This window comes from Chaetodon trifascialis, chromosome 5 (assembly GCF_039877785.1).
Source record: "Chaetodon trifascialis isolate fChaTrf1 chromosome 5, fChaTrf1.hap1, whole genome shotgun sequence".
In the NCBI taxonomy this organism is placed as follows: domain Eukaryota; kingdom Metazoa; phylum Chordata; class Actinopteri; order Chaetodontiformes; family Chaetodontidae; genus Chaetodon; species Chaetodon trifascialis.
In genome coordinates, this window is record NC_092060.1 from 14,492,286 (window position 1) to 14,519,875 (window position 27,590).

At 44.4% G+C, this 27,590-nt stretch overlaps 2 protein-coding genes across 2 annotated transcripts in view; one reads left to right on the plus strand and one right to left on the minus strand.

The window, feature by feature from the left end:
* Positions 1-209: 209 nt before the first annotated feature.
* fgf16 (fibroblast growth factor 16) lies at positions 210-5,062 on the plus strand. Its single transcript, XM_070962814.1, has 3 exons — positions 210-581; positions 2,211-2,314; positions 4,549-5,062. Exons 1-3 carry the CDS (start codon positions 278-280, stop codon positions 4,792-4,794), a joined length of 654 nt encoding a protein of 217 aa, XP_070818915.1. The 5' UTR covers positions 210-277; the 3' UTR covers positions 4,795-5,062.
* A 3,666-nt stretch (positions 5,063-8,728) lies between these two features.
* atrx (ATRX chromatin remodeler) overlaps positions 8,729-27,590 on the minus strand; it is a 30,762-nt gene continuing 11,900 nt past the window's right edge. The window contains exons 19-34 of the mRNA XM_070962830.1: positions 27,261-27,398; positions 27,003-27,178; positions 26,793-26,910; positions 25,439-25,569; positions 25,080-25,174; positions 24,807-24,946; positions 22,904-23,054; positions 22,538-22,638; positions 21,572-21,680; positions 21,278-21,455; positions 20,830-21,021; positions 13,959-14,108; positions 11,857-11,973; positions 11,086-11,181; positions 10,837-10,965; positions 8,729-10,380 (exon numbers count right to left, since the gene is read on the minus strand). Coding sequence (XP_070818931.1) covers positions 10,156-10,380; positions 10,837-10,965; positions 11,086-11,181; positions 11,857-11,973; positions 13,959-14,108; positions 20,830-21,021; positions 21,278-21,455; positions 21,572-21,680; positions 22,538-22,638; positions 22,904-23,054; positions 24,807-24,946; positions 25,080-25,174; positions 25,439-25,569; positions 26,793-26,910; positions 27,003-27,178; positions 27,261-27,398 — 2,246 coding nt within the window. The 3' untranslated portion in view covers positions 8,729-10,155. The remainder of the gene's footprint in view (positions 10,381-10,836; positions 10,966-11,085; positions 11,182-11,856; positions 11,974-13,958; positions 14,109-20,829; positions 21,022-21,277; positions 21,456-21,571; positions 21,681-22,537; positions 22,639-22,903; positions 23,055-24,806; positions 24,947-25,079; positions 25,175-25,438; positions 25,570-26,792; positions 26,911-27,002; positions 27,179-27,260; positions 27,399-27,590) is intronic.

The window sequence follows — 27,590 nt, forward strand, 5'->3', positions numbered from 1 at the left end:
GTCAGTAAGGAAACTGATGCGCGTAAGAAGGGATGCCAGCCAGGCGTGGCTTGTGTTTGAATATCCAATGTGAGAATGCGTGGGGAGTATGTATATAATAGAGTCTTTCCATCTGATAAACAGAGATATCAAACTGATGATTATAGCAAAGGACGATCAATAAACTGAAAGGACGCCTCTGATTTGGAGGAGCACGGCGCGCTGGGTACGCTTTGTGCGTGCATGGACCGGACTTGTGCAAACTTTTTTCCCCTCCTTGAGTCACCGTAGATTTTAAATGCCGTCGCTTAATTTGACAGCTGTGCACACCATGGCAGAGGTCGGGAGTTTTCTGGGGACAATCGACTTGGATTTACAAAGCTTCCCTGCGCTCGGGAATATGCCCCTACCGGAGTCTCCAGTGGGCTTGAATGAGCGGCTGGGGCAGATTGAAGGGAGGCTGCAGCGGGGGTCGCCGACGGATTTCGGGCACCTCAAAGGAATCCTGAGGCGGCGGCAGCTCTACTGCAGGACCGGCTTTCAGCTGGAGATATTCCCAAATGGGACTGTGCATGGGACAAGACAGGACCACAGCAGATTTGGTGAGGGTACTTCCTTAGCATTTCAACTTTTGTACTCAGAGAAATTCGAAATATTACAGATTTTGCCATATAATTTGTCTGTCTCAATAGAAAGATATAGGCCTATAGTTTGATTTACAGTACCAACAGCGTGCTATTAAATAGGCTGCACGTTTATGACACGTGAGAGGAGTTGAACTGTGGCCTACGGTGAACTAAAGGAAGGCAATTACCAATATTACAGAATTTAGTTACAGTTTATAGTTATTTACCAGCTCACTGTCATGTAATATGTCTTGTATTATCCGTTTAGACCATTTTCACCGCTGTCACTGTTCAACTGTGTGAAGCGAGTTTAATTAAGAGGCTTGTTCCTGCCGCACATCCCCAGTGAATACCCATTCGTGCGTCACTGTCACCTGGCGCGCAGGAAAGCAGAGCCACACACCTTTTTCTGGCAATCCCCGCTGCGCGTGGGGGGCAGGTGTCTCTCAGCAAACAAGCAGCGCGTGCGCGTCTCGCGGTCACAGCAACAACGAGCCCGCACATGTACTGCGCGCACGCCGGCACCGTTAATGTAAACGGAGCGAGGTGCGGCTCGCGGGGGAACGAGAAACAAATGAGGTCAGAGGGCAGATACGCACATGTCTCGCGCCTCATATCCATGCAGTCATCTCGCAGGTGCAGGCCGGCTCGCTCGCTGCGGAAAGAGCGGAATAACCCGAAATTAAAGCATGACCACTGCGGCATCCAGGGAAGGTTTAATGTTCCGATTTCAGCCAAAACAAGCCGGTTTACAGGGATGGGTGGTCCGCGTGTTTGTTTCTGGCTTCACTTAGCTTTAAAATGCAAGGTCTTTGTCAGAGCTGCAAGGAAGACATGGCTTTGATTAGAGGGATATGAAACACACACTTCACCCCAGAAAAAATTAGAGGGATGTTCTCTGTCATCCTCTGGCATCAGATGAGGTCGAGGAGATGGGGACCAGGTGGCTGTAAGATGGCCTCTGCCAGTCAGCACAGCCAGCTGGATCCTCTCTGACTAACCTCTGCATCACAACAGCCAATAGCTTTTAATTTTACCAGTTGTTTCCCTGCCTTTGAAGTACATGTTCACTGTACTGTAGCTTCCTGTGAGTCAACAGCCCACGAAACAACGTAACCACATCTCAGCTTCATAAAAGTGACTTCTCGGTCTGTATTAGTAGCCAGTTGGGAAGTTCCAAAGACAGGATGAACACATTTATAGACACCGCAATCTACTATGATTAAATGAGTGATGTATGTTCTTCAGACCAGACTGCAAAAAACAAGCTACAAAATCAAAGGAATCTTCATCTGGTGCTGTTCCCATCCAGGCCTTACATCTTTTCTGCTGTTATCGATGGAAAAAAAGGAGTTATTTAGCGGCCTTAAGACAGCAGTTTTTCAAATGTAGAATGGTGATGCAAGAAGATGACAACGAACAATCTGCAGAGCAGCTTCAGCAGGCCACTTGTTGCTGTGTGTGTGTTTGTGAGCTTTCCTGATTGGTTTCTTGCATTGTGTGTGTGTGTGCATGTGTGTGTGTGTGCGTGTGTGTGTGTGTGTGTGTGTGTGTGTGTGTGTGTGTGTGCGTGCGTGCGTGCGTGCGTGCATTGTTTGACCTCAGGTATCCTGGAGTTCATCAGTCTTGCAGTGGGTCTGGTCAGCATCAGAGGGGTGGACGCTGGACTCTACCTCGGCATGAATGAGAAAGGAGAGCTCTATGGGTCGGTGAGTCAAAACAAAAAAAAACCTCCTTTCATTCACAACCCTGCCCTCGCCATGCAGCCCAGGGTCTCATTCATGACAAGCCTGGCACTCGATACACGTGACTTGCTTTACAGAATACTCTGCTTTGCAACCGTTCTCAGGAAAAGGACTCTTTTTTTACAATATGCGCCAGTATTGAGCTCTAAAAAATACGTTTTCAGGAGCAATCTGAGAGTCAGTTTGTTATCAAGGCTCGTGGCAGCTATGAAAACCAGTGAGACAAAACAAGTACGTGCTCCTTTTCCAGGGTCTCACACTCTCTGTCACATACTTTCCTCTCGCTGCTTCCCTTCAGTATAGCAATAAAGACAGCTGATCCAATAAATGATGATGACTTTTTGACCAAAAAACAACACAGGCAGTAGCAAAGAAAAGAAAAAAAAAACCTTTATACTTGAAGGAATTCAAGTGAAAAGCAGATTTACAAACCAACCTCTTCATTTAAGATATGCAGAAATATTTACATATTTTCCCAAAGTGGAGACAGGAACATTTGGAATGAGTCTGGACGTGTGGTGTGGGTGAACTTGGTGGAGATTCCAAGTTTGGACTGCAGTGTTACATATAGGAGAAACGTCTTGTGCTTTTCCACAGTAAATTCAATATGCAGAGAATATCCTTTTCACCCTGGCTGACTTTGTCTCACGTGTGGCTGCTATCTGGAGACAGGGAGAGAGGAAAGGGAAGAGATAAAGACAATGAAGGGGAAGTATGTGAGGGTTACCTGTATCAGGTGTCCCAGGGCATTACCTGAGGGCCTCTCAGGACTCAGACTCCCCCTGGCTCTGAACATTTCGAACAGAGGCTACTTTTAAGCGCGGCCATTAGGTTGAAAGTGCAGATATTGTTACTGCATGCTATCAGAGTCTGGCATCCTGGAGACTTGACCCTGGGGGAGGGGGTGGATGATGGTGGGAGGCAGTGATTTGTGGGGGTGGGGGTAATTGCACACCTGACTGAGTCACCTGACTGACAGAAGGAGCGATGTAGACGCGTCTGTCTGAGGCTGAAAGGCCAGGAGTTGGGAGGGGGGAAGGGGGAGGGTAACAGGTAGAAGGGTGCTTCCGTCCCACAACCACCAGACCTTGACAAGCTTTTGATCCGATGAGGTTTGTGTGTGTGTGTGTGTGTGTGTGTGTGTGTGTGTGTGTGTGTGTGTGTGTGTGTGTGTGTGTGTGTGTGTGTGTGTGTGTGAGTGTGTGTGTGTGTGTTAGGATGGAGTTGGCCCAGTCATGTGCCCTCAGGGCTGTGTTTACAGACAACAGCTTCACCACACAGCCGCAGCCAAGCAGAGCCTGACAGCCAATCAACAAAATTGCTGCTGGAATAAAAACCGAGACTCTTGCACAAACACTTGCTCAAACTATAACGCGTTTTATTAAAGGCAGAGATTGACCGATCGCTGCGTAGAGAAGCTGCGTTTTCTCAGCCAAAAAATGTTAGTCCGAGGGAAAGACCGCCTGGGAGGGACAGTCGGGGGGGAGAAGAGGTGATAGCGACTGCTTGGGATACTCTCAAAAGGGGTGCATATCTGGCCCCTGGTCCTCGGTGATACCCCTGACTTGACTGAGGTTCGACCTGCTTGCAGAGCTGCTGTGTGACTGACTGGTCTTGGCAGGAGAGCAGCTCTAACCCTCATGTCTCTTATTGTTCTCACACACTCACTCAGCCAGCACACTCTCACCTGCTGAACCCGCAGCCATCGCTCATGCTGCGCTGTCAGTGAAGGCCGAGGCTTTGAGAGCTGCTGTGTGTGTGTGTGTGTGTGTGTGTGTGTGTGTGTGTGTGTGTGTGTGTGTGTGTGTGTGTGTAAGAAGTGAGAGAGAGAGAGAGCAAGGCAAGACTGGATGCCTGCTCGCTGTTCTTCTTGCATCACAGGGAGGGAAATGATTCTCCATGCACAACCAGAGGTTAACAGGTCTGAAGAATGAGTATGGGCGTAAAGAGAAAAGCCGTTCGTAATGACTTCCTCTCTTTTGCCATAACGAGCACCTGCCCAAATGAGTTTCTACTGGTTCATTTCAGCTTCCAATAAAAGAGCACACCAGCAGGAGTGGAACCTGCATGCAAAGTGGCATCATCCATCTCTGCCTCGGCTGCATCTGTTGAATGCTGCAAATGTTTGTCCTTTCTCACTCAGTGTCGTGCGAGCAGGACTTCAGCGAATGACTGATATGTTGTTTTCTCTCCTGCAGAAAAAGCTGACAGCAGAATGTGTGTTCAGGGAGCAGTTTGAGGAGAACTGGTACAACACCTACGCTTCAACTCTGTACAAGCACACAGACACGGGACGCTTCTACTATGTGGCCTTAAACAAGGACGGCTCGCCCAGGGAGGGCGGCAGGACTAAAAAACACCAGAAACTCACCCACTTCTTACCCAGGCCGGTGGAGATTGAAAAGATCCCTCAGGCATACAGGGACTTATTCCAGTACAGGTGACCAGCGCTTACACTTGGAGAACCGGTTACAGTTGGAGGAAGAGAAAAAATAGAAGAGAAGAGGGGGGATGTTGTGGATATTTTGGACCTGGTACTAGACTGTTTACCCTCAGCTCCCCCTGAGGTCACTGTGTTTGCGCCTCAGCCCACTGCTCAGCCCGTTACAGCACCAACATAAACATTGTGCATGTTCCTGGATGTTGCTTCTTTGCCTCTGCAGTGGACTTTTGACCTCAGAGAGGAGGGAAAGTGATCTTGTGAAACCACTGCGGACATCGCCCCCGCTGTGGGGCTATCAGGACGATCCAGTCAGGTGCCATGTTTTCCCAATAACCACTTTTTAAAGGCAAATGCGTAGATACTGACGCGACATGCAATCGCGAGTGGAGTCACGGCTCTTGGTGGTTTTGCATAGCACTAAGCTGGTGTGGAAAAAAAATTAATGGTTGACTGTGAGGACACCAAGAAGGGACTTTAGGATCTTCGAATGACAGGAAGCACTGCAGATGTCACGTTGTGCATTTGTCATGCACTATACACAGTCATAGTAAATGCAAGAAAGGGCACATGGATTAGAGAAGAAGGGTCAGAAACTCACAAACTATGTGCTACATGCGTATAAGTGACAGGTTGGGATAGTCAGGTACTAAAGAGTCTGTAAGGAGAATGTCTGTGAGTGAACTGGAGTTTTATTAAGTTGTCTTCAAAATCAAAGATGAAAGAGGGGGAAAGAATCTCTACAATGAATGTGTGATCGATGAAAGAGCACTTACTGCACATCGTCAGTCCCAGCTGTAGGCTCGCTTGTTCTCCAGCGAAACCACCAGAGTCAGAGTAATGATATCATTCATCACATTTAAATGAAATATCAAGCAGTGCCTTGTAGAAATTGTATACACAATAAGTGATTAAGCTCGGGACAAAAGCACTTCTCTGACTGTGGCTGTAACGAATAAGTGATGGGTTTTTTTAAAGGATGGTGACTTGTAATGTTCAAAGTGTCAGGAACATTATTAAAAATGCAAGCAGCTGAGGTGTACATATGGGTGATCCTATTTATGAGATGTACAATATATTTATTTTCTACATATAAAATATAAATATAAATCTATATATTTATTTATTGCAAAGACTTTATTTTGTAATGAACTTGAAGTTATCTGGACTGTAGATTCTACTGAAATTACACCAAAAAAAACCCAACAAACAAACAAGAAAAACTTGCAATGAACACGACAATGAAATTGTCGAGAGCTCATTGTGAGAGAATATTGTTGCTTGGATAAAAATGTGATGTACCAATTAAAACCAGATATAGAATCTATGTGAATGTTGCATTTCTTTCCTTTTCTTTTCAGCCATGTTAGCAGCATTCAGTTGGCCCACCGCTTTGGTCCAGACTGACATATCTCAACAACTGTTGGATGGATCGCCATGAAGTTTTTTTTTTACAGACATTCATGGTCCCCAGAGGATGAATTGGAAAGACGTTAGTAATCCCAACTTTTCCTCTAGCTCCCCCATGGGGTTGACATTTGTGTTTTCACCTGATAATGAAAACATGAGTCTTAGCTACATTAAAAAGTAGCTTTCTTTTGTCTGGACAAACACAATTTGGGCTTTATTGACGTAAAAACAAAACAATGACAGAGCTTTATTCTGCAGCATGCTCATTATTATTAAAATACCTCAAATGCAACAACTAAAAGCAAAGACCACATTCCATTTTGTCCTGCTGTCCAAAAGACGGGGAGAACATGAGATAAAAGGATGCAGCAGACTTTTTCCCAGAGGAGAGCATTGATACAATCCCATGCCAATTTGCCCTCATAAACCCTTTACCAAGTAATGTGCACAGACCCTCTCTGTCTCCACAAGTCTTAGTAAGCCTACATCCACCATACAAAATCAGATTCCTTATGCAACTGGATCCTGACTCCTAATTGGCTTTACACATCAGCATGGATTTAGAGCAGTGATTGGTTGCTCATTGCAGGGGCCTCACAGGCTCCACTACAGTGTAGTCTGCAGCCGGCCTTTTCAATGGACAGAAACAGCTGCCTGCTGCACAGAGAACCAGCAGGGATGTGCCGCAAACCTGGAGTGGTGGTAATCTGGGGCTGAGAGGGGATGGGATCAACATTTCAACATCTGCAATAGTTGTAATGTTTCTCCACTGGCAGATATCTGTAAGCTGTGAGAGCAAGCTCCCCTGGGGGGAGGGAATGGAAAAGTCAAAGACATGCAGGGGAAAACCCTGGCAGACTGAGAAATGAAAACAATACCGGGAGAGGGAAAAATAGATGAAAGATTGAAGGGAGAAAAGAGTAGGACAAAAGGCACTTAGTGCTGTGGGTGTGAAATACAGGGACACTGCAACAAGATGTAACAGCTATCTGCTTTCAGGGTGTTAAAGGAAAAGCCATAAATTTGGGGGGAAATACGCTTTCTTTCCGAGAATAAGATAAGGAGATCGATATCACTTTCAAATCTGTACAGTAAATATGACGCTGCAGCCTGGAGGTCTTATCTTATCAAAAGACTGGGAGCAGGAGGAAAGTTAGCCTAGCTCTGTTCAAAGGTAAAATAAATCTTAAAAGCTCATGTTTTAACTGGTTAGGTTAACTTTGAGTTGTAAACTGCTATTTTTTTTAATTTTTTTTTTTTTACATCTTGTGTCCGTAATTTGTATTTCAGTTAACAAATGTACAGTACATCTTTAAATATGGGCTGGACCAATTATCATTAGCTCGATTTTCATCATTGCATCATTGGTGCAATTAATGTGGAATAATGTATAGTTTGGTAAATTGAAGAAAATCCTCTTGTTTGACTAGCATTTGAACCTCTCAGGTCTTTTTCTTCGGTTATAGATAGGGCAGCCATGTGTCAATCTCTTTTTAGCCAATCAATGCCAGTCAGAGATGAGCGTCGTAACGAGTTTAGAGGGGGGTGGGACTAGAGAGAGTGTGGGGAACCGGTCGGAAGTAGTGGGACTTTGAGAGCCGGATGTAAATTATGTAAAATCCATGAAATTGCTGTTATTCATCAACAGCTGGGGCTATGCGGGGCGTGTGTATCATCAGTGTGTGAACCATGTTCTGTTGCTAGCTAGCTACTGCCCTCACAAGCTGGGAGAAGAGACCAAATGCGTGTGGGAAACACATTTGGCACCAATTCTGTGCGTGAGAATGGACCCTGACAACTGCGATGATGTGGACATCGATAGTTAGAATAAATTCATTAGTGTTTGTGAATTTATGGATAATATGTTTTTTGGGTGCTGCTGAAGGAACCATACATGTACTCCACTTTCCTGAGTCTGATTTTAATCACTTGTCGAGATTAGTTGATGGCTACTCTCACTGACGTCATTAACGTGAACATCCCGCGCTGTCAAAAAGCACGAGCCTCTCCTGCAAGAGTAGACGGAAGCTTCCCTCTGCGCAGTGATACGGTTGGCAGGTGTAGTACGATAGAAAGAAAATAGTTCCAACCTGAAACTGCTCAGGTCTGTAGATTATCTTGAGTAACAGGGTCATGATTTCTGGAGGGAGACATTGTTGCTGAGTTTTTGTTTTTAGGGACTTAAGAGACATAAACTAGTGCCACCTTCTTTCAGTTTATTCAAGACAGCGGATTTTCTCCACACTGGGCAACTTACACCAAAACAATCAGGATGTCTGAATAGCACTACAGGTGAGGGGATTTTGGGGTGAACTGTCCCTTTCACAGTTTATAGACCCTCAAATATCAACATTGGCAGGAGCCTAAATCCACCATCTGTCAGAGTTCATATACATTATCATGCAAGTGTATAAAACCTACAATATGACCAAATCTCCCACCAACACCCCCCATCCTAGTTCAGTCAGTGAAAAACAATGCACCATAAATAATTTCAGTCCTGAAAAACAAATGACTCAACACAGGAGTTGCTCATCCTTTTGGTCACTTTATTAAATGTTATATTAAATACTTATCAAGATAATAGCAGATCAGATTCATGGCAAATCATGTTGGTGTATTTGCTAACATAAGAACATTCTTAGGAGGGCCAAAAAGTTTCTCTACATTTATGAAATACACTTTGTGCAAACACAGGAGCCAACTAGAGACAACAGGCATCTCTTCATGAGAAATGTATGTACTCCTCATGGTTAACAGCTATACCAGTTTAAGCATTTAGAAGCAAAAATGTGCCAAAGTAGAATACAGGTAGTCTGGGGGCCTGCCTGGTGAGACTACAGTGTCCAGAAGGCGTTTCTCACAAAGCAGGACACAGATCAGCCAGACATATTAATATTTCCAGTCTTTACTCTATCAAATCCAGCGTGAAACACATATTTCAAACTTTGACAGAAAAGTAAAGGGAAAAGTTTGGGGCCCTGTGACACCTGGCTGAACTGGTCATGCTTAGTGAGACCCAGTCACTCACCCAAGCTTGGGATCAACACAAGTGGAACATAAACAATGAACAGGACGCACAGTGCTATGCTAGGCAACACGTGACAATGAGAATGATGTTACAAAAAGGTCATAGGAACCGGCAGGCAGTTTTGAACAACACAAGCATTCCATTACCATGTTCAGCGACAACTAATGTAAACACTTAAAAGCATAATAGAAAAGATTCTGAACAAAATCTCAAATCTCAGAACTTTACAGAGCTTTTTTTTAGGAAATGAATATAAGGCCATATTTTTTTACTTTTTTTTTTTTTTTTTTTTTTTCAGTTTTTATCGACTCATCAATTTCTTCTATCTCCCAAAAAGAACAGGACTTTGCAGCACCATCAGCTGTCTGCTTTGCTAGATATTGGTGAAGGAATCTACTGGGGCTGATAATCATGTAGAGCTTTACATCAGAGTCCTGTCACCAACAACACTGGTCCCACTCAGGTTTAGTTAGGCATTTAAAACAGTATAAAAAACTGAGTTTAAATAACAAGGAAACCCTCTTAAGGGGAGAACAATACAATGCTTAAAAGCATTGGGGGTAAAACTTTCGTCTTTAAATACACGAAAAAATGAAGATATAGAACTTGAATAACATTAAGGCGATATATACATTTTTTTTCTGTTGAAATTGCTAATGGACTCCTTTCACACAGTCATTTATACATTATATTCCACCTTCTCTCAGTGAACTACAGAATAAAGAACTGAGAGTCTATCCCACTTGAGGCCCCAGTGGACAGCAGCCGAGTCTCAAAACTACTCCACCTTCTGATTGGTGTACCAGTTTGCTTTGAGCTCTGAGCAGTCTCACAGTGTGTTTGTTACAGAGAACTGGGCCTCGCTCAGACTGGGCCACTGGGAGCCGGCTAGCTGAGTGGGGGTTGAGGAAGAGTCCCTCTGACCTACAGGCCCTTGGAGGGCCCAGGATTTTTGCCCATGTTTTGATGGGAGCCCAGGCCATGGAGCTGCTGGTAAAGCCCCAGCAGCTCCATCTGACTAAGCCCACTGCCTCCCATCATGCCATTCTGCAGGGCCAGCTGGTTCAGGTAGTTGGCCTGATTAGCTATGGCCAGCTGCTGCTCCTGCACCTTCCTGTTGGTGATCACCTTCTGCACGAACATCATCAGCTGGGTAGACACAAGCACAGAGACGCTTCAAGTAACTACAACATTACTACTGTAATTAAAAAAAGTACCAGCTGAACAACCAAGACCTCACATGTCCAAAGCACATATGAAGACAACAGACACAAAAACAAAACTATTCACACTGAAAACTGTCCAAATATGTGAAAACATCATCAGTTCTGTATGTAACACTATGGCTTAATGGATTATTAAACTAAATACAAGAGAGCAATTGCTATGTGGACAAAGAAAGGTTATTGGAAGAATTCAGGTTAAGATAGGAAATTAAAGAAAAGTTAACACACACTGCAACGACCTGTTTACCGTAAAACTGCACTGCAAAACTAGACAGATAACAGATGCTAATACTGCAGTCCAGTGTTAGCTTCTCAGGTACATTATGAGACGAGTCTGGGCAATATAAAGCTGTGATGTGTGACTCAGTGCAGATCTTACCGTCTGCTGCCTGGTGAGAACGTCCCTGTACAAGGCTTCCCGACGCTTGAGCTCCAGCTCCACACTTGCCTGTCGACCCAGAGCCATAGACTGGACCTGATTCTCTGTGAGTGACGGGTTCTCCTTCCACTGCGGGGAGAGAGGACAGCTCACACATGGTGACCTCGACCACCATCACAACTATAATGCCCCCATTTGCATCAAGTGACAGAAAGGTGACTTCACTAAACACACTGTTTTGACACTCACCACTCTGGCAATTGTATCTTCCAGTGACTCTCGCGGTAAAGACTTCAATGCATTTGTTGCTTCAGCGACTTTAAGTCTTCCCTGGTTTATAAGGTCCTGCACACAGATGGAGGAGGGGGGAAACATGAAGAGGCAAGTGAGCTAGTATTGATTATTTATCTTCATGTGGACGATGGATGATCTTAAATGTCAAATGTAATGCGGTGTCAAAGGTATGACTCGTTGTGACAAACCCACACAGAATTATCACCAACTGTGCAGCTCTACAGATTTTTTCCCGCTCACTGTTTTGTTTTTAACATTAGCAATAAACACTGTATTCAGCTAATGTGGTGGTAGCTTTAGCTCCATCAGTATGTTTGATGAGTTTGTGCTCCAAAATCTGTTGTCATGATCTCCTTTACAGGAGGATGCAGCACAGAGTTGTTGAATCACTTTTACAAGGTCATAAGTCTGTTTTCAAAGATACAGCTGTAACAACATTATTCTTTTTACACTCATTTGACTTCCTTGTTGTAAAACACAAACTGCCTCTTGGACCGTCTGTCCTCTCCCTCAGTCAGATGTGCCACCGTGTATAAATAGCTGCTGCCCCAGACATGGAGTATTACGAACTGTTGGGTGGAGGAGCAGGGCAGAGCTGGGCATGTCGGCTACAAGACTGTTGTCACAATTAGCAGTGGGGTCTGAGGAATGTGGGGCGCCATGCCGTGGGGGAAGGAGAGGGAGGCGTGTGAGGCAGGATAGGGGCATGTGGAGCTCATTACTTACCTCCAGCTGCTGGTTGGTCATGGAGGCCAAAGCCGCCACATTGTAGGAGAAGTAGTTGGAGGAACCAATGTCCATCTGGGCATATGATGACTGGTAGTTGGTCCTCATGGACAGACCCTGAGATAAAAGACAGAGAAGTGAAGTGAAAAGGATTAGTACACATCTATGAGGCAGGTGGCCATCAAGGGCATGATGGGAGATACAGTAGGCCTTTGTATACAGCCTGTTCAAGGCCTGAACGTTCTTCTGTTATTCTGCCTCACTGTTCTGCTTAAAACATACAAACATGGAATGGAGGGGCATTGTTCTGCCATCAAGTTGGCAGCAGCCATAGTAACAGAGCAGCATCAGCATGTGTCTAAAAAGGGAAAGCCTGAGCCACGAGAAACTAACACTACAGATCGCACCTCTTTTGCTTCCTGAACACTGGCACTGGGTCAGCATGATGCCTGCACTGTTTGGTTCAGTGTAAAACAGCAAAGCCGGTGTAGTGATGGGTCGTGCTCTATTGCAGGATCTGTTCAAAAGGTCTTGAGTGCCGTCAATGTGACCGGAGATGACAATTCACTTCATGTCATGTACAGTCAGTAATCCTGACAACAAAGCTTTAAACTCTTCACAGATATAACCTGTTTGACTCTGCAAGGGTAACACGTTGCCTGGTATCAGCTTGTTACTCTTGTATTAAACGTGTGTGTGAGAGAATTGACCTGAAGTAAACAGTCTTGTCCCAGTAAAGGCCAGCAGGATGCCGATGTCTGTGTGTAATTGAGCCTCTGCTGCAGATGGTTTTCCTGTGCCCTGTAATCTGGCCATCCGGTATGTAGGGGTTTGTGTGTGTATGTGTGTGTGCTGGGGGCCAGTGGGGGTCTTTGGACCTGGTCAGAGACAGGTGTGCAGGCTTAAACAGCACAAAACTTCAAAACAACTGCAAAACCACAACCCACATGAACGTGGGCACACACACTTCACTTTTGGGTTTGCAGTTAACAAGCAGCCACTCTTGCGGCTTCAGCTGGATCCTCAGATACTCTGCAGACTTAGTCCATCTTCAGACAGACAGACAGACACAAAATGTAGACTTGACTTCATTTCCAAAAGTCAGCGTCTGAAATCTAAATTTATGACATGAGCCTCTCTAAGCTCCGTACCGTGCTGAAGTCATCCCAGCGAGACCGAGGGCTCCTGGGTTCAGTTTGGTTTTGGGCGCCTGATCATGTTCTCACAGTTTTTCCCATTTCCTGAGTTGCAAATCTGATATTCATACACATAGCTTTTCCTGGCCACCACCGGCCAACCCTTAAGTTGTGAAGACATTAGCAGAGGCCGGGTTACGTTCCAGTTGTTCCTCCTGCAAAGCTCAGAGTATACAATGCAACACTGAACAGCCTCTCGTGGATGAAAAGTGGTTACTTGTGCATCTTTAGTGTATGACAGATTGCAGTGACGCGAACGCAATTGAAATCCTCACATTCGACCTCAGCGCCACTGTTTTTCCTGCAACTGGGAACCCTCTGTTCTCTTGAAAAGCAGAGGAGCTCTGAGGGAAAAGCCGCTTAAGGCACACAGAGGGCAGAGGAGGGAGAGTGTGTTGGAAAAATAATCATTAGAGTGAATTAGAATCTAGGATTACACAGGGGGGAGAGGAGACCTGCTCCTGCTCTCTTACAACATCAACCTCCCCCCACACATTTCTCCAAATAAACCCCACTAATTGCCCATTGATTTGTCCCACAAGAAAGAGAGGGAAGAGGAAGGGACAATGGGGGAGGTGCCAGAGGAAAAGTGTAACAGAGACCAAAGAGGAGTCCCGAACCCTCTGTGGACCTACGTATGTTGCACTGACACTGCTTGACAGTGACACTGCGGTGGGGGTGGGTGGGTGGATGGGGTTGGGTGTTACTCTAAGTGATGAAAGGATTGTACAGATCGAACACATCTTTACAAACAAAAGTTGGGCCTCTCTTGGCTCACTTTGCACTTTGATGTCAATGATGGCAAAGGCACACACATAAGTGCTGTATGTGTGTGCCTTTGATTTTGGAGCTGGTGGATATGCCAGTGTGTGGCATGCATGTGTGTGCGGTTTTCTTCTTGCCTACCTTTTTCTCTGCTTCATACTCAGCCCAGGCAGCCTTGCGGTCCTCCTCGCTCAGGGCTTCCTCCTCCTTGTGGTCCAGCAGGGAGTCGTGTTCATGGTAACACACGATCTGGTCCTTGTTGTTCTGCAGCATCTCAGCCAGGAAGGGATCCTGCATCAGGGAAGATGACAAAAAGGAAGAAGCGGTCATGATGGGTTTAAAGCTATCATTGGAGGAGAGGGAGAGATGGATCTGGAGGAGGGGAAGAAGGTTACACAGACCACCTATGTAATCCAGATAACTGTATATTCAGACTATCAGCACAAATTATATTTTTAGGTGAACTGAAATAAGATTGTATTAACTGTGATTAATCAAAGGATAAGTTCACAATTTTTCAAATATGTCTTCAAGGATTTAGTGGCATCTAGCTTGCAACCATCTGAATACCCCTCACCTCACTAAGCCCACAGGAGAACCAAAAGTGGCTGTAAAAAACTGGATTTTGTCCCCCATCACCTCTACTGAAAGCATATTATGAAGGGATCTCTTAATGATCAGGAATGATTCCAGCAAGAAAAAACAGTTTCAAAATTAAAAATGAGCACCTGATTATTGTAAGAAAAAAAAAACAGCAGCAAGAACACTCATGGACAGCAGAAGAGCTTTGCTGGATCAATGTGTTTCCTAATAAAATGTTCTGTGAGCTGCAAATAAATCACTCTCAATGCAACATGTAACACTAACACTGAATTTAAAACAGTCTGCTTGTACCAAACAACTTTAGTGACAGCAGATCTGAAACCAGACATTGCTTTGGTTTGGAGAGAAGGGAACCTCAATTCTTTATCCAGCCTGAAGCTTGCAGTTTTGTATTTATATTAGAAAAAGGCTGCACCAGTTTGCATGTGTGTACCTGCATTGTTACTGTGGCAAACAATACAAACAGGTCAACAAGACCTGAATACACAAATCCAGCCTCATCTAAGTTCTAACACTTCTGATGTTTGGATTTAAGAAAAAACTTGGATTTGCCTGCAAGAGGATTAAAAGAACATGTAAAAAACCAAACAAACATAAATAAATAATGAACTTTTTTGGGGGCTCTGGTTTCCATGACTACACTGTTATTGAAAACAATACCTGAGTAAAATTAGGAGAGCTGGGCCAGGCTCAGCTCACAGAAACATGGTTTAAATTACACTCTGCAGCACGTTTGCTTTTCTTTGTCTTGACTTCGCTTTACATTAAACTGGAACCTTGCAATCTGGAAACAACGTCATACAGAAGTTGCATCATTAACCTCCACACAGGCCAATTCACAGGGGGCTTTGCTCTCCTCCCCTGCCCTTCTCTGCGTCACTTTGAACACTGACAGTGAATGTGAAGTTGCTAACAAAATTAATCATAGATGTCACCGGTATTAGGGCGGGAAAAAGGACAAAACAGAGAGACCAAACTATGAAATTAAGCAGTGATTGCAGACCTGCATTGAATAAACAGAAAATAAACACCAGACCAGATGGAGTGAAACTGGATCCCTAAAAAGGGGTGGGGGGTGGGGGGGTGAGCTGTAAGAAAACTACAAGAACCTATTTTTGAGCCTCAGAACTCCATAGAGTGACAGATAAGGTGGCCAGCCATCACACTTAATCAGGACAAAACCAGGCCACCCCTGAACAGCCAGACATTTTGAAGCAGCGGCATAGCCAGCGATTCAACTGCTGCTTTGCTCTCTAATTAGGACATAAAAGCACAGAAGAGCCTGTTGGCCTGACTCAGATAAAAGGCATCCACTGTGGTTTGTTCTGCCAAAATAGGTGAGCACATGGTCAAATAAAGGCCAAAGTAGAATGCCAGCACAGGTACTTGGCACTGGTATACAATATGGTTATGACTACATGATTATGACAAATGCTAAATCTGACTCCGTGGTGGTGATGATGATGATGGCCCAGTGGCCACTCAGAGGTTCATCTAGGCTAGCTGACTTTTCAGCGACAGTTCCCCATGAAAGGAGGAATCTACATATTTTCATGTTCTTTGTTCTTGTTTTTCTGTTCATACAGTAGTTTATTGTGGTCAACCATAAAAGTTTATTTATTTATTTATTTATTGATTTTTTTTTTTTGGGGGGGGGGGGGGGGGCTGTAATCTCTTGAGCATATATAAAATAAGGGTACGTTTTATTCATATGATGACTAACAGGGTAATGGGTCAGTGGAGCTGCAGGTCAAATGACAGAACAGATGCCCCCAGTGGAATCCAGTGCTTACTGGGATATATGTTCTGTACCATCAGTGGCTCTGGGGTGGTCTGGTCTATCTCCAGTCCTGGTGTGTTTAATGTGTGTGTGCCCAAAGCCACCACTAATGATTGTAGGTAAACTGACCTGGGCTATTGTCATCCTTATGGGGTGCACGGAGAAGCCTATCACTTTACTGCAAGGGAAGAGAGAAAGCTAGAGATGCGGGTGGGCAGATGCTCAGAAAGAAAGACGTAAATTGCTCCACTCAACACTTTTCCCCCTCTGAGAAAAAAAATGTGGGAGCAGGGTTAGAATTTCTAGAGGGCGATATTTGGAAAGGAATTTGGGCATTTGGCATCACAGTGTGTATTTGTGTGTTTAGATGTAATAATGGAGATGGCTGTCCATATCTGAGGATAAGCTCAAAACTTGAGACGAAAGAATCTCAACAGATTCAGTCTCAATGAGGGCCTAATAATCTTCTGCCTTGATTCTAAACAGCACTTTTAGAGCCTTTTATTCAACAAATGGTCTGCAACTGTGCCGTTAACGTAAAGCAAACTCTGAGATGGAAGCCTTGGCTTCAGCTGACTGCTAAACAAGCAGGGGTCAGCAGAGCAAAAAACTTAGTGTAAGAATTGGTATACTAATCACACAACGCATCCAACACGCAAGACATTCACCACTGTTTGAAACCCCTTCCATTCTTTCTGTTGAGAGAACAATTTATGCCCTCCTTAAGTGAAATTCTTGTACATGTATATATTATGAAAATGGCTAACCTGCCAGCAGTCCATAAATGATGTAAAGCAGTTTTCAAACTCGGCAGCTCTCACATCAGAAAGATGAAAACTTGGGAGTCGACACAAGTGGGCCTCATGTAGACTTTACAACTTGGCACAGGCACCAGCACGTACTTTACCAATAGACTTTAGGTGGCGCTTAACTGTAAAAGGTCTGATGCAATTAAACACCCGCTTGCATTAATAGCTCTGGGTTCTAAGCAGGCATGATTTTTGGCCACGTTATCAGATACTTTCTTGAGCTGAGAACATTCTCAACCATGTAAACCCAATTTCCTGCACCTAAACGACCAGTTTTTCTGTCACGAATGCTTTAACCATGCTCTCACAGTCGCTTATTTAATATCTGTCACTGCCACAACAATAAATCTACACTTAACAGAGAATAACACCACACAGGAGGAATGAAACGTGCAAGGAGGAACGTTGGGGATTTTGGAAAGATGGGAAAACAGACTTTTGATTGAATTCCAACTTCAAAAGTTCAAAAACAACTACAGCAACTAGTTTCTCAAGTTGTCCCAGAGTTTTTGAGTGTATTCAAAGTGGTTGAGTCTGCCAGAAACTGCTTTTGACGCGCAGGTGCGTTAACCATAGCAACAGAGGGGGCCAAGACAGGATCCCGACAGCAGGAATGTGAGTGGCTGAGATATTTGTAATACCTAAACATAGCCAGTCAAAACTCTCCTCTCTGCTCCAGCTGCACGCAAGTGATACACATAACCTCAGTGGCCTGCTCTAAACAGTTTTTCTGCAGAAACACACTTAGCTACAGGCACAGTGCCTGACATCAGGAGGCCACCCCTGCCCTCAGGACCACGTTGTCTTTACACCCTCTGGGGCCTGCACAAGTCGAAGGGTTTATCTAGCTGTCAATCAATTGACAAAGAAACAAAATCACACAAAAAAAGACAATAAACATACCACATTCCTATTAAAACAAGCCTCAGCCAGCAGCAGTAGGGGGGTGTATTTCTGTGAGAGATCTTCTACAAGGGCCAGCCAGCTGGAGCTGGACATGCAGGTCAAGAGGGATTCACAAGGAGTCAATTAGAGTATGACGGTGGAATTGTACTCCGCAGAAAGCAAGTCAAAAAATGGAAATCGGCCTCTGAATAAATTAAGTGAGAGGCAGGCTGTACACTAGATGCAGTAGTTGATCACAGAGTGTCGTAGTGAAAAGGTGGCAAAGTCTTGCTCAGTTCAAAGTCAATGTAAAGGGCTTTTGCTGTTACTTTCGGCGTTCTCCATCTGCAATGCAACAAGCTCAGGCATGTTTTCTGAGAGCTGGCATTCTGGGAAGTATGAGAAACCACTTACCCAAGTTGATAAAGATGGGGCAAGCTGAGGGTGGGCGCACTGGTAAAAACTAATTCACAAAACTTTCATCACAAAATAACCCCTGTATTCCACGGAACATCACTGACTGATGACATGTAATGCTTACAGAGTATTCACGGTGGAATTTTCCTTTAAGGTCAAAGTGACTTTGTACCCCTAATGAAACAAGCATGGTGCGGCTTATTGCTCCAGTCTGCTCTTGTCTATACTGTAGCTCGAGAGCAGCCTCCCCACTACAAGCTTTCAGTGTACCTGACAGAGCCTAATGACCACTGTAGCCATCACCTGCTGAGAGCACAGAGAGGAAAGTTACGCCCACAGCCTACCAGCTTGACTGACAGTGTAAAATGCAGCAACATTTGCAGAGAAAGCTGTGGCAGTGCATAAAAAAATGACCATGTGTAGGTTCTATTGTAAATGCAGTCACATGTTAGATTGAAAAAACAAGTGCGATAAATAGGAAATAGCTGAGGGTGCCTCAGGATGGGTGGGTGGGGAGTCAAAATCTCATGTCTGGGCTGAGAGAACCTTCTTTGTCATTAGGAGGAAGTGCTCCTGCTTCCTTTGTCTCCAATTAGTTTCTCTGAAGAGCACAGAGACATCTTTAAGAGAGGGGTTTAAATAATGACCCTTCATCATGCGGGGTAGGCCAGAGGGAGAAGAAGAAAAACAACTTTACTGAGCTCGCTTTGAACATTCGGAGGCAGAGTGGCGAGTCAGGGCAACAGATGGTCGCAATGATGGCGAGGAAGAGACGGGGTGGGGTCATTGTGGACAGAGAAGAGAGTGAAGACATCAGTAAGGACAAGGTGGAGTTAAGTGAAAAGAAAGGTAAGATACAAGGTATGGGAGGTGCAGAAATAACCAGAGTAAACAATTAGAGGACATAAAGGGTGGCTGAACAGAAGAGGAGGCAGGTGGAAATGATAGCGGACAACTAAAAAAAAGATAACTTTATAGTGAGTTTTTCCCTATAGCTAGACTTGTCACAAGCAAAAGATGAGACAAAAATAACTCCAGCTGAGTTTCTTCAGCATAAATATCACCCACTGCCTCTATGGCCTGTGAGACTAGACTTTTAAAGCTATATGCCCTCTGTGGCTGAGAAAGCAACACTTCCCAGCATGAAGAGTTCAGGAGAATGAGTACAAAACTCCCTCTGCCGTGGCTCGAATCACTCTCTCCTTCTGTGCAGAGCGTTGTTGGCTCGAAGTGATGGAGGGTGTCTGACTCATCTTCACATCATTCCAGACGGCAAATTCCTTCCGTAATACTGCAAGTCCTGCTGCCACATCACAGTTAACCCCCTGGCCAAAACAGGTCAGCTTGTTAAAGAGCTTGTCAGCCTCTCCGTCTTTAATACTGTGTCACATAAATGTCACTGGGCTCATTAAAGATCATACACATCTAACAGGCCGCAGCTCAATGAACACATCTTTCCTCTTCAAATCTCCAACTGTGCTCCGCTGCACTGTAAGTAGACTACTCCTGGTTTAGAGGAGTATGGAAGGTGAGAGCAATGATATCAGCTGCCGGCTGAGTGGATTCATGCAGTGCTCCTACCTGTTAATACCCATGAAAGGAATAGCGATAAAGATCTTTTGACAGTGTAAATGGAAAACAGATTTTCCATTAAGGTGCACTGAAAGGCCTCTCAACTGTCCGGTGAAAGAGCAAGCGAGTTGGATATACAGTGTTTCTTTTATCCATTCTGTTTACAGGTTTCTACGGAGTAACCCAGGTCAGACCAAAACAAAGAAGTAAAACCACTTAAGATGATCTGAATAAACCCAAAGACTGCAAAAAAGGAAGGGGTGGGAAAGGATGGGAGTAATTCAAAGATCAACAAAGAAGGAATGAATGAAAAAAAAGAGAAAAGAGGAGTACAGGTTTATAGCTGGGCAGCAGCAGTGTTGCAATGAGAAGACTATTTAGTAAATAACAGTAAACAGACAAATCTGTGCAGCTGTGCGGGGTTGGATGGCCCATGTAAGGGCTGTGTGTTCTTATTAAACCCCAGGGGGCCCAAATAGTGACACAGCACCTGCATTAAGCAGAGAAGAGGCGAGCACAGGATTATGAAAGGAAATGAGAAGAACCAGAAAGATCTGTGAAAGGCCAAGCAGGATACAAGCTGGAACTGGGTTTAAATAACAGTTTATCACTGAAGTGCTAAACTTCAAAAGGAGGAACATACTACTTGTGCAAGTTTGGAAAAACAAACTTGGCATTTGAAATGGCGTTCTGTGCCATGCTTGTTGAAGGGGGAAAAAAACACAATTTTACTACTGTTAATTGGTTTCAGCCCACTTTTCTTCATTTCCTTAAGGGATCAGTCTAAACAAAACCATGAAATCTCAGTCAATGGTTCATCAAAGTCCAACAACGTGTATGATTTTTTTTTCCTTGAATTCACAAAAATATGTTAGGTCGAACATCAAACCATATGTAAACAATCTAAGTACATACATGGCATACATACATACATACACACGTTTACCTTAGGGAGCAGGGGCGTGGCTTTCTTGCTCTTCTTCCCTGAGGGATCATCCAGCATGTCTGGCTCAAAGGTGTAGAGCTCAGCCAGCTCGTTCGTCGTAAAGTGCCTCTCAATCTGCTGCTGGTCCACCACCCGGAATGACAGAGACTGTTTGGTTACCTGCCGGTCATAAATCTTCTCCTCCATTGTGCCCTGAAAGAAGAGAGTGAAGCAAGTTCAATAATACATTAAACTGTTTCTAGATGTGGATGTTCTGAAACTCATTATGTGCCAACAAACAAAGCAGTTACACACAAGCTGTGAAAACATTTCAACCCCAGACTTCAGAGAGCTCATGATCAAGTAGCAGAAACAGTGACCACAGATGACAGGCTTGGAATCATCTCTTGTTTGATGATTGGTGGCCAATCAAACAGCACAATCAACACAATTTACCAAAGCAGCTCACCTGGGCCAAAAACCTGTACACATAGACAGTCTTGAGCTGGCCAAAGCGGTAGACCCTGAAGATACTTTGGACGTCGTAGGAGGGGTTCCAGGAGGCGTCGAAGATGATGACCCTGTTGGCCGCCACTAGGTTGATGCCAAGAGAGCCGGCTCGTGTTGAAATGAGGAACAAACGACCTCTGGGAAAGTATACGAGAATGCAAGGTGAGTCAGTGCTTATGAATGCACTATGAAACCATTTACACCGAAGGCATCAACCGTGAAAAATGTGCTGTTTAACATAAAAGTATACTACCTTGTGTTACTGGTGTCATTAAACTCTTCAGCCCACTTCTTCCTGGTAGTGGCGCTGGTGGAGCCATCCAGGCGATAGTAGTCAATATTCCTGAACCACTTGCCTTCACCTTCACAAAGATGAGAAGAAATGTGACTGTGGCTATTCAACATTCACATCTATGCTCCACAAAACCTTCAAAAACACACGTGTCACCATCAACTAAGCTTTTCCTTGTCAGAAGGACCTAGTTTGGGTATTGGCAGACAGCAGATAGATGGTCATGTTGGTTAGAGGCGTGCAGTGTTTAGCCTTCAAGATGCCTGGCCCCCCCCATGCGCCTTCATAACCAACATTTCAGTATGTTTCCAATTACAGCACTGTGATCTTTTCATTACAAATTACAAACCCTTGAGCAAACATTTTTTTGTGGAATAAAAAGTCAAGGTCTAATCATTTTCAAAATGAAAGTAAAAACAGCTGCTGAAGTTTAATTAGGAACATGACCTTACACCAGCAGCAGCATGCATGTGTGTCTGTGTGTGTTCAAGGGTAATAAGCGCACCAGTATGTACAAGACTACATGTTGCATGCGAGCTGTCTGCTGTACGAGTGTGAAACCTGCATCTCCATATGAAAATACTTCAGCCTTCTCCAACACTAATGTTAGCATTTTTTATATCTCACACAGTTTTGTCAGTTCAAAGTCTACAGTGTAAAACCACAAAAATGAAGGTTGGGACAGACAACTGGGCCCCTCGACCTCCATAAGTCAGTAGCTGGCTTATAATATTAAACATTGCTCTGTGATTTTAGCACATCATGAAAACAAGAGCAGCCTTTCAGATCATAACTTTAAGAGTGAAACTGATCACTGGGAATAGTAGGATCATTTGCTGAAGTAAGGCTAACACACTGACGGGCATGTCAACCGAGTACAGTAAGAACTTCCTGAATATATGAAATCAGACTGCACTAAAAAAGTACCTTTGTATGGGGAGAGTTTGTCTTCATCTTTAGCTCTGCAAGACAGCTCCAGGAAGTCCTCAATCAGGTCCAAAGAGATGAGTGACTGACTGAACACCAGCCTGAGGACAGAAGATACACCAATGGCACTTTACCAGAGCAACATGTCACTCTGTGATTAACCCAAAGACTTTCCAGTAACACTGCAAACAAACTACATAAAAGAAAAGGCAGTAAAGGTTTTTACAGCACATCAAATACAGACTAGAGGTCGACCAATTGTGGATTTTTAAAGGGTAATATAATACAGATAGTTTGTAAACGTCCTGTGGGCACCAATCAATCGGCCAAACCGATTCAGTCTATCGCTACTAGAGACACACTTACACTTTATCATCTACTTCCTCTGCCATGCGTAGGACCTCAAACAGGAGCATCATCTTCCCAGAATGCTCCAGGATCTCAGCATCCGCCTCTGTGACAAACTCCTTGTGCCAGTCAGGAGTGGGACTCCCTGGTGCTGAGCCAGTGGTCGGAGCTGTTTGATACACAGAGGAACACATTGGGTTTTTTTCTGTTTAATTTTGGGTTACCTTATAAGACAATGATGTCCATAATACAGTGACCTGTAAAGCACTGCATTAGTTTTTGCTTTTCTTGAGACCACACTCAGAAGGTGTTTTCTTGGGTTAGGAGTGTCATTAACAAACACACACCTAAACTGCTTTACAGTTGAACAGATCACCTTGAACCAGTCAGAACCACAAAAACTGTAAACAGTTCTCGGTTCAAAATTTAAAACATCACTGCTAGTTATACAAAATTGGTCCTTTGACTTCTCTCAAGGCTCAATCAATTGTAAGGGGATATTTTTCAGAGTATCTACGGACAAAATGAGCTTGTGATTATTTGGCTGGCTTCTGCAAAGCTACCATCTACTATGTGTATAATCATTCTAAGCAGAGGCAAAACACCCCAGTTATTCCTGTGCATACTAGGGTTGGGCAGTAATCCGGTAATAAGGCATCCCACGGTATCTAAAAATAGCAACAGTATCAGTTTCATTACCGTTATTAAAAAAATGCGGCGCATATAGGTCTATAGGGGCCTAACATAATTGTTGCATCGTCTTAACAAAAATGAAGTCCATTCCCTTCAATGTACCCGGTTGAATTTTTACTCGAGAAAACAGTGACTGTGCAAAAGTACATGTTAAAAAATGAACCTGAGCAGTTTTACAGATGTTTTGACACAGGTATGTCCAGGGGCTCATTTAAGCACATCTGGGCAGAGTACCGTTATCTCATCCAAGCACACAGAGAAACTCCTCTGTTGAAAACACTTTTTCAGCCTCTTTTCTGCTTGCTATTGTTCTTAGCTCTCATAAAAGGATGAAATGAAAATAAAACAGTAAAATAAGACTTCGGGCTGCTCAGCAGAGTCCTCTGTGAGCGCTCTGCTCCTTCATGAGACGGAGCGATGAAACTAACTGCGTGGTTACGCCGGTCAATAGCTCAGCGACCCGCCCAAATTCACCATAGAAACACCAATGACGATCCAGAAGGAAGTAAGCCCAGAGATAGTATATTGCATGAAGAGCGCTCCCTCCACTCTAGAAACCCCCTCCTCTTTATATAAACAACCAGGACCTTCGTGATTGATCTCAAACTAATACAGAGTCATAGGAGGAGACATTAATAGCGTTTTGTTGGGCTGGAATATAACTTTTGACCACAAAACAGCAAAGGTCAGACATACTGTATGATTTAGCAAAGTTTTTTCTGGTACTCTTTGGCTGCTAGCTCGCCAAGTTTTCGTCGCACAGTGAGGAGGCAGACATCTTCGTGATCATCAGACTCTCTGCTTTCATATGATACCGGGCTTTTGTGGTTTGTGTGAAGTGGTGAAATCAGCAGATGCGGTACTGTTGACATTATTATTTTCGTGTTTTTCGTTACATGCGCATATAATTTCTTGGGGTATGAATTATGTTTCGTTTGGGTGGCAATGCTTGGCAGAGACTTTTAGCTGAGTTTCTCCCTGTCATTCTGGTATGCTACAAGTTAGGATTAGTGCTTCTTAGCGTGAGCATTGACCGTCTGAACTGTGCGCATGTCATGCTAAAGTGATTTTTAATTAGTCAAGGTAATACTGTATACCCCAGGAAAATGTGGGGAAGGTATGACGGTATCAAAATTTGGATACCGCCCAACTCTAGCGCATACACATTCTGGCACCTCTAACACCCAGCCAACTGCCCATAATGCTCCCATATGTACAAAAGACTTACGCTCCTCCACAGGTGCTTGTCTGTTTCGACCCTCTCCGTTTCTGCCCCGAGAGCTGGTGTTCCACTCTTTGATGACCTCCACGTCATCACTGTCCGAGTCATCGGATCCCCTCTTTTTTCCCTTCCCTTGTTTCTTTTTCCTATTAGGAAGGAGGAACAGTGGACGAGACAGGATCAGTGAAAGTAACAGATGGAATAGAGAAGGGCAGTTAAATGAGGTCATCTCTGTATGAATGTACAACAAGGGGAAATGGAAGTGAAATCTTATTTTACTTTTTTATCTTTTCATCCTCAGAGGTCAAACTCATGGAGGATTCTTCTGTTTCTGATGCGATGAACTCATCCATACTGTCCTCGTCAAAAAAGCCCTGTAAGAGAGTGCACTCGCGTGAGTCTTATGCGATGTGTGATGATATAGGTCAACCAAACACTGAGCGCTGGATTGTGGGCAGCAGAAATGATGCATAAGGGGAAAATTTTGCCGCAGTGCCGATATGTGTGTTATTCTCCCCTGGTGCATGACCTGTCAACACTACATTTCTATTGTTTTCCCACAGTGTGTGTGATTTGTGCTAATGTATTCTCAGTTTTTCAGTTGGTGTTCAGTGTGGTTTCGTCTTCCCCAGCCCTACCCTGTTTTCTTTACTGATGTAGTCCAGCTGAAGGCACCAGGGATGGGTCCAGATTCTGCTGAGCATCTGGAAATCCTGGAAGAGTTTGGTCCCCGCGCGGCCCCGGCCCCCCTCCAAAGCATTCCCCACACCTGCACACAAGGGAAACAGTTTGTGGAGAAAGATGGATGTGTGTTTGCATTATGTACTTGACAGCGTGCCCTCAATCTCTTCATACATACAGACTAGTGTGGAAAATGTAGTAAAACAAAACTTGATTGGGGAACAGTGATGTCCACCCATAATTTGAAAGTCATTATTATTTACACAAAACAAACCATACCAAGCAGTAAGTGTCAGCCAATTTTCTACAGCAATGTCCGGTCTGCAACTTCTGTCTGATAGTCTTGTCTGTACAATCAGTGGGTTTATTAACTGAATTGAGTGGCAGTTGCTGAAATGTTAATGTTGTAACTGCTCTGTGTTGGCCTGCATTGACCCTGAGAGGTCAGAAATTACGGTAGGTTTTACATAAGCAACACGTGCAGCCATTGCCCCCCTGCAGACCGACTGGTGGTCTGTGGAGGTCCAGAGCCAAAGTCACAACATCAGCACTGTGCCCTGTGGACAACCCGGCCTAATGAGCCACAGCACATACCACCAAACCCCCCCATCACTCCTCTTCTTACACCCCGGCTCTCCTGTTCTTTGTTTTCGCTTTTGGTGTAAAACCTCTGGCCCCTCCTCCCTCTAAATTTCTTTCCCTTTCCTTTATGCCCCCACATTCCCCCCTTTTACCCCCCACCCTCTGTTCCCTTTCTCCCAGAGCTCTTCATTAGGGAGACGTGGGAAACTGGGCTTAAACCCTGCCTGCGGCACTCTGCCAGCTGCCACTCTTTTACACACACACACACACACACACACACACACACACACACACACACACACACACAGGGCCACATTCTGAGAGGAAAGTCCACTAAACGACTTAACAATGCAGCACGAAAAAGTGAGAGACCAGAAAGGCCTTCCATTTATCTAAAAACCTTGTCTGAGTAAATGACATCCAGTCAAGAGAGCACTTTTAAGAGAAACAAGACTCCTGCAGTAGGATTTAGCCTAGTCCTAGACTACGCATGTTTTCCAGTGGAATTCTCAATTGAATTTTGTTTTTGTCTACGCCTAGGCTAAAGCCCTGTCTGGGCAATCGGACCTGACACTGTAAAAACCTTGTTAGCAGCCTCTAGAGGCTATGCTGCTCCCAACACTAGAAAAGATCAGAGTAGTTTGACGCAAGCAAGCAAGTGGCACCGAACATCCTGTGCTGCCGTACGACAAAAACTCAAAACAAGCTGTATTAGTGCGTGGTTCTCACCTGTGAAGTGCTCCAGGTAGTATCTGTAGAGTTTACACTGCAGCGGTGTTATTCTAACGGACAACACGTACTCATGTTTGGGAGGCAGGAACTTCGTGAGCGCCGTGTAATCTTTCCTCTGTGGGAAACATAAATAAATCCTCAGTGAGCAAAGAGAAAGAGAAGGAGGTCAAAGAGAGCCAATAGTTTTAGCCAGTTTTTTCTTTTCACCTGGACACAGCCAGCAAGCATCTCATAGAGGATGTGAGCCCTCTTCTTCATGATCCGGACATCGTGTAACGTAGAGTCGGCACACTGACCGTTCTGGATGGGGTTAATGAAGCGGTTCCTGAACTCCTTAATTGACCCAAGCAGGTTCTCCTTGATGAAGTTCACCATGCAGTGGTCTAGTAACAAAACAAAGATCACAAATTTTAGATACATTTTCAACCACACCAAATCTGGGTCTAATGTCCCAGGCTGTCTCACATTCTACAAGGTTGTTTTGCAGAGGCGTTCCAGTCAACACAACCCTCCTTCTCGTCCTGATAGAATTCATCGCTCTGGACACTGCAGATGCCTCGTTCTTCAGAATGTGACCTTCATCACAGATCACCAAGTCTGGGCCTGGTGATCACAAAGGAGATAAGCTCATCACAGACATATTAGACAAAAGTGCATTTCAACAGTATGAGCTGGTGGAGATGAATCTGACTAATGCCACATAGGGTGTTATTTGAACGTGAATTTATGATGGATACCAGCTGTAAATCTTCAATTAAATTCTAAGAAAATGCATGTCTTACTCATGCTTTGATC

What these genes read in the sequence shown, in the direction of transcription:
- fgf16 (XM_070962814.1), top strand. Translation starts at nt 278, where the DNA reads ATGCCGTCGCTTAATTTGACAGCTGTGCACACCATGGCAGAGGTCGGG. An exon ending in ACAGGACCACAGCAGATTTG is followed by an intron (nt 582 to 2,210) that starts GTGAGGGTACTT and finishes GTTTGACCTCAG; the next exon opens with GTATCCTGGAGTTCATCAGT. An exon ending in AAGGAGAGCTCTATGGGTCG is followed by an intron (nt 2,315 to 4,548) that starts GTGAGTCAAAAC and finishes TCTCTCCTGCAG; the next exon opens with AAAAAGCTGACAGCAGAATG.